Source organism: Cololabis saira, chromosome 18 (assembly GCF_033807715.1).
Source record: "Cololabis saira isolate AMF1-May2022 chromosome 18, fColSai1.1, whole genome shotgun sequence".
NCBI classification, from domain to species: domain Eukaryota; kingdom Metazoa; phylum Chordata; class Actinopteri; order Beloniformes; family Belonidae; genus Cololabis; species Cololabis saira.
In genome coordinates, this window is record NC_084604.1 from 25,338,304 (window position 1) to 25,344,303 (window position 6,000).

General features: G+C 41.1%; 1 protein-coding gene across 1 annotated transcript in view; it reads left to right on the forward strand.

Annotated features, from left to right (window-relative positions):
- The window catches only part of kcnk2b (potassium channel, subfamily K, member 2b), a 41,518-nt gene extending 36,024 nt beyond the window's left edge, over positions 1–5,494 (forward strand). Inside the window, exon 6 of the mRNA XM_061746694.1 lies at positions 2,119–5,494. Coding sequence (XP_061602678.1) covers positions 2,119–2,475 — 357 coding nt within the window. The 3' untranslated portion in view covers positions 2,476–5,494. The remainder of the gene's footprint in view (positions 1–2,118) is intronic.
- Positions 5,495–6,000: the final 506 nt, after the last annotated feature.

Below are 6,000 nucleotides of genomic sequence, written 5' to 3' on the forward strand. Positions count from 1 at the left end.
AAATTTTTCAAGTAACAAAATAACATATTTGAACCATTTTCCGATTTTTTTTTGTTATTATATAGAGATATTGACAGATATTGTCTGAAAAATGGTTCAAATATGTTATTTTGTTATTTGAAAAATTTAAAACATGAATTACTCCTATGTGGGATCAATAAAGTTCTAATTTTTGCCATCTCAGAAAATTAAATACAGTATATTATATGTGGTGCCTAACTGTTTCCCAAGTATATTAGTGCATGTGTGAATGAATAAATGAGACGTAAAACGTACATTTCTTTGTAGAAAGGCGCTTTATGAAAATAAGTCCATTTACTTGTATTAGTTTAGTCTTGCCACATCCAATATGGCGGCGTCATTGACGTATCGCAGCAGCTCCATGGAAGGATAAGGATACATGTCTATGGCTGTGACTCCGTTTGTAGCGAGTGACAGATGCAGTCGCGCTTCTACACTGTCAGGGGTGTGACTTTGATTGACAGCTCATGAATCAATCAGATTGGATGAAGAATGACAGAAGACACGCTGATTGGCCACGGGCGCAGAGAGCTGCGCCTGGAGGACAGTCTTTGAGTAACCAATTAGAGACCAGCATGAAGTCACATGGAAGAAAAGTTTAAGAACATGCAATACACACTCATTTGGCCGGCGCCCCTTGCCATTGAAACCTACGTATTTCGGTCTGCACAAAAAACAACTCTAAAATAAACCCAGTATGGGATGGGACGGCTTGGAAAATTAAGTCAGACACATTTTATGAGTGCACAGATGTGATAATTACTTTTTATTATGTAATGTATGTGTACTGTGTCTATATATATATTTTTTTTTTTTTTTTCCCTGTAATTTTAATGGGGGCGGCGCCCTAGCGCCCCCTATTGACAAGCCGCCACTGCATGTACAGTAGGGGAGGAACTGAGCAGTCTGAATACTGTCTGTGACAAACCGCCAGGGCGCTACCTGCGGCTGATCCAGTGGGACTGAACCGTTTTACATAAATAGAGGGGGGGCTGCATGCGCTGATGTTTCCATAACAAATAAAGTTATTGTTACCAGCACATTGAAAATAAAACATGTGTGATTATATGTTAGTTGATAACTTAGTGTCATTATTTTTACTGTATTATCATTTCATCATCATTCGGGGCCTCTCTGGGCCCCCCCTCCATCATGGGGTCCTAGAATCCGTCTCCTTTACCTCCCCTTTTTGGCACCCCAGGACCCACCACTCATGATCATAAGAGCAGACTGACTTTTACATTCATTATGTGCACGCGTGGTAACTTGGGTTTTCTTCTCAATGATTAATAATTATTTTAAAAAAGGTAATATAACTTTTTTAAAACAGCAAGTATCATCCAACCCCAATTCAAGAAAGTTGGGTTTTACAGTTCATTGGATGGATGTAGGGCAGCACGGTGGAATAGTGGTTAGCACTGTTGCCTCACACCAAGAAGGTTCCTGGTTTGTCTCCCTGCGGGAGTCTTTCTGTGTGGAGTTTGCGTTTTCTCCGCTTACGTGGGTTTCCTCCGGGTACTCCGGCTTCCTCCCACAGTCCAAAAACATGCATAGTAGGTTAACTGATGGATGTATGTATGTATGTATGTATGGATGTATGGATGGATGGATGGATGGATGGATGGATGGATGGATGGATGGATGGATGGATGGATGGATGGATGGATGGATGGATGGATGGATGGATGGATGGATGGATGGATGGATGGATGGATGGATGGATGGATGGATGGATGGATGGATGGATGGATGGATGGATGGATGGATGGATGGATGGATGGATGGATGGATGGATGGATGGATGGATGGATGGATGGATGGATGGATGGATGGATGGATGGATGGATGGATGGATGGATGGATGGATGGATGGATGGATGGATGGATGGATGGAACTATTCCTGATACTGATCAACCATGGTTATATATTTTTATTTTCAGTGTAAAACACAACTACCAATATGTCTCTTTTTACCTCACATGTGACAAAAACCTGAGAATCATGTGCAGAAGACAGATGTTTCCAGTTCCCACATGTAGAGGGAGGAATGTGTTTTTGATCACCTGCTGACAACAATCTTCACTCTGTCTCTGCAGGTCGGAGAGTTTCGCGCACACGCAGCCGAGTGGACGGCAAATGTATCAGCAGAGTTCAAAGAGACCCGCAGGCGGCTCAGCGTCGACATATATGACAAGTTCCAGCGGGCGGCGTCCATCAAGCGCAAGCTGTCATCCGAGTTGGGGATCAACGCATCAATCAATCAGGAAATGACCCCTGGCAAGAGAACGCTGTCAGCCAACCTGTGTGAGGACAGAGATTGTTACCCCAACCTGACACTCTCCCTCAGTCCTGCCCCGGGAGCTCTGACGAGGAATGGCAGTCTTTATCTGAACGGCCTCAGCCCGGACTACGCTGATCGGCGGGAAATCGCCACTATCGAAAACCTCAAATGAGGAGCAATGTAACAATGAGTCTCTGAGAACTGACCGAGACACATCGCAGACTGAACACACTTACATACTTTTGATGAGGTACCCAAATGCATGAAGTAGGTCATGCTCCAGCGGTTTAGACAGTTAAGCACAGATCAGTCCTCAAGATGTGTACCGTCATGTTCATATTAATCTTTCACAAACCACAAACAAAGGCTGTGTTCATGCTGTGAAAGGGAACAGACTTTAAATGCTTCCCTGCCAACATGATCACCGGGTGTGCGTGTACTAAAAGGCAAATTGGAGACTATTTGTTACCAGATTACAGAAATGGTTGTATATGAGCCATGAATTTAAGCATCTCTCATGAGCTGGAAGGAAACGAGAGCCCATACTGAGATAGCAGCACACTGGATGTCCTCTTCCCACGTTATTCACTGGAAAAACACACACATATACTGTACATTCAAGTGTAGGAAGCAATAGATTCATCTGTGCTCGTCTCTTGTTGGATTTCCAGAGGCCATTAAATCTGCATCAGATCAAGGATCCTCACTGGTAAAAAAACATTGCATCATCAACAGAGAACTGTGGTTCTCCACAGACAGCCGTCTTGTGCCAAAACAAAAAGAATGTCATTTTACTTTTACTTTCTTCTTCTTAAACTATGGATTTTTATGCCTTGCAATCACCAGTCAGTCCTCCCTCTCTAAAGAGGTGAATGTTTTAGATGTTTTAGTTCTTTCCTGAAATTGACAGAAATTTACCTTTTCATCTTAAGGAATAATCCACTGGTGCCTTACTAAAAAGAAACGCTTGAACATGTGAGAACATTGGCGCACGTAAGACTGAGCAACACTGTGTTTAGTCCAGTCATTCATATTATAGTACGGAAGTAATAAAACAGGTTTTTAGTGTCTTGGAAAACTGGAACATTTTCATTTTATGTTAACTCATTATGCATGAGGGGTCAAACTGAATTAAGATTTGAGACAATTTCATCTCCCTGTACAATGTTTTAGACAGAGCTGAGATACTTAAATTAACACAGTGCCAAGTTTGTACATCAAACCACTTTCTCCCCTAAACCAAAGTAATGATCCTGCATTTGTGACAGAGGAGGAGGATCTTCAGGTATTCACTCTAAACGTAGTGTTGGGAGTGTTGATTTTAATTTTCAAATCTTGTTAGATTGGGAGGGAGGTCCTTTGCTTGTGTTTTATGTTGTGCAAATAGCGAATGTACACCATAAAAAACCTTTCATTTACTGTGTATTACTGCTGTGACTAAATAATCACAATTTGGAGGTGTAAAAGGTGTAGCAGTTAGAAGTGCATGGATTTATTTGAATTGAATTCCTCTGGATACTTGAGTGTGATTAACCTTCTGAGGGTAGGTGGAATATCTTTCATGCATGGTCTTTGTTCACAACACAGCAACTCACCCTCCCTCTCAGGATATTGAATACTGTCACTTTGCCAGCAACCACGGCATCACTAGACACGTACAAGTTGTCCTTTGGTGTCAGCCACGGTAATATTCCCGTAGCAAATGCTACCAATGTCATTCCTGCCTGTTTGCTCATTAACAAGGTCCTCATAATGGGGAGGAAGGTGATCTTGAGACCACCTTGAGACACCTAATTTTCGAGTCCTTCCTCTTTTTCTTTATGTTTAATTTATGTCACATTTATGTTAGTTTGGTTTAGGCTAAAACAGTTTCCTGGTTAAGGTTTAGGAATCTACTTGGTTTGATTATTGACAAAAAATCAATTCAGGATTAAACTGCACCCCTTCATCACATTAATCCACCATGTTCGTTTTGATCCAACATTGGCCTCTTAATATATGTCTGGAATATTGAAATCTGACGCTAAAGACACTTATATGAGTGGCAATAGGGTCGTGCTAAAACACAGCCGTGCACCACGCTTTCTGAATAAGACCAGGTTGGATTTGGAATATAAATATTTGTTTCTTATTTCAACACTTTGACTGAAGATTTTTTTAATGATGATATTCTTTTTGGCCAAAAATGAATAGCATTTGACGATAGAGATGTTTTACTGTTGCCCTGGTTACAGTTGAACTGTCGGATTTTATATGTCATTGCTTAGTCAGTGTTTATCCGGGCCAATTCTGGATAAATACATTAGTTACACTTTGTAGCGTCAGAAAACACATTTGCCATTCCTCGCGTATTACACAATGATATGTCACTTGCTTTGCCAAATATTTGTATGATTCTCATTTTTTTGTGTAAACTATTAGGTGTATAGTATTTTGTGTTCATATTGGATTTATTTGTTTTTTGTTGCAGTGCATTTAAAGGCAACAGCACTTTGTATGTTATTTGTGCCAAGCTATTTGCACTTTGCTCTTTGCTATTTGTAAAGCTGATCCAATTTTTACTAAGTTAAGCTTTTCACCAACACCAACAGACGTCACAACCAACCAACCTGATCTTGCATATAACTTAGTTGTTACAAAATATTCCAAATCCAAATACCTCTCAGTTGCACTTGTTGTGAAGCCATTTCTAAAATAAACCCACATTTTGGTCCCATCCCCCCCCCATGATGGAGAGGCCAGACCACCAGACCACGGTTGGGGAGCCTAACTATGACTTAAACAACACCATATTCTATAAAAAGAACAGGACACCCATGGCGTAACAACAGATTTTCTGAAGAGGGGTTTGATGGCAATTTTTCAGGCCTCTGGATTACACCATATCGGCAAGAAGCTGCTTCCAACCAAACCCAGTTCATCCAAAAATGAAACTGAAAACAAAGCCTGCCGGGCAAGGGACTCTCCACTAGCTGACATTCAGCTATGGCATCCCCTTCCCTTCATTGGAACGCCATCCTGATCCAGGTGAAAGTTTGCCAGGCAACCAATGGCTAGAGCTATGGTTAGTCAGTCTGGGGAGCTGGAAACTACTCTAGATGGCTTTTAATCAAATTTAACAAAAATTTGTGAAGAAACTAATTGCAGTTTTTTTTTTTTTTTTAAACGTTCTTGTGTTTCTAAAAACAAACAATAAGTAGATTTTACAACCTTGTTCTACTGGTTTGAAGTATGGTGAGAGAAAGACTTATTTTGCTTATTTATTATTCCTCCCTGAGGAAAGCCATCCCAGCTTTTGTGTAACTTCATAAAACAAAGCCAGAAAAAGTTGTTATTTTGCTTTTTGCCAGTCATCCCTATGATTGACAGCCTGTCACTGGTGCCGGAAGTCAAGTTTTGTCGCCGCTGACGTGTTGCATAACACATCAGGCTGCGTGAGGCCACATTCGAGGAGAAGCGTGGATGATTCCACCAGTAAGTGTGAATGTGCACACGTCAGAGTGCGACCGTGTCTGTGAATCTGAGTTTGAGCAAATTTTCCACCTACACAAGCATCTGCAATGCATTCTCTTCTTCTCCCGAGGTGGCGCTTTTTTAATTAAGTCTGGGTCTCAAATCCTTATCCCAATTCAAGCATGGCGAATGTTTCAAGTCATTCATACTGTAAGCCTCGTTATGAATGTAAGCACGTTTATCT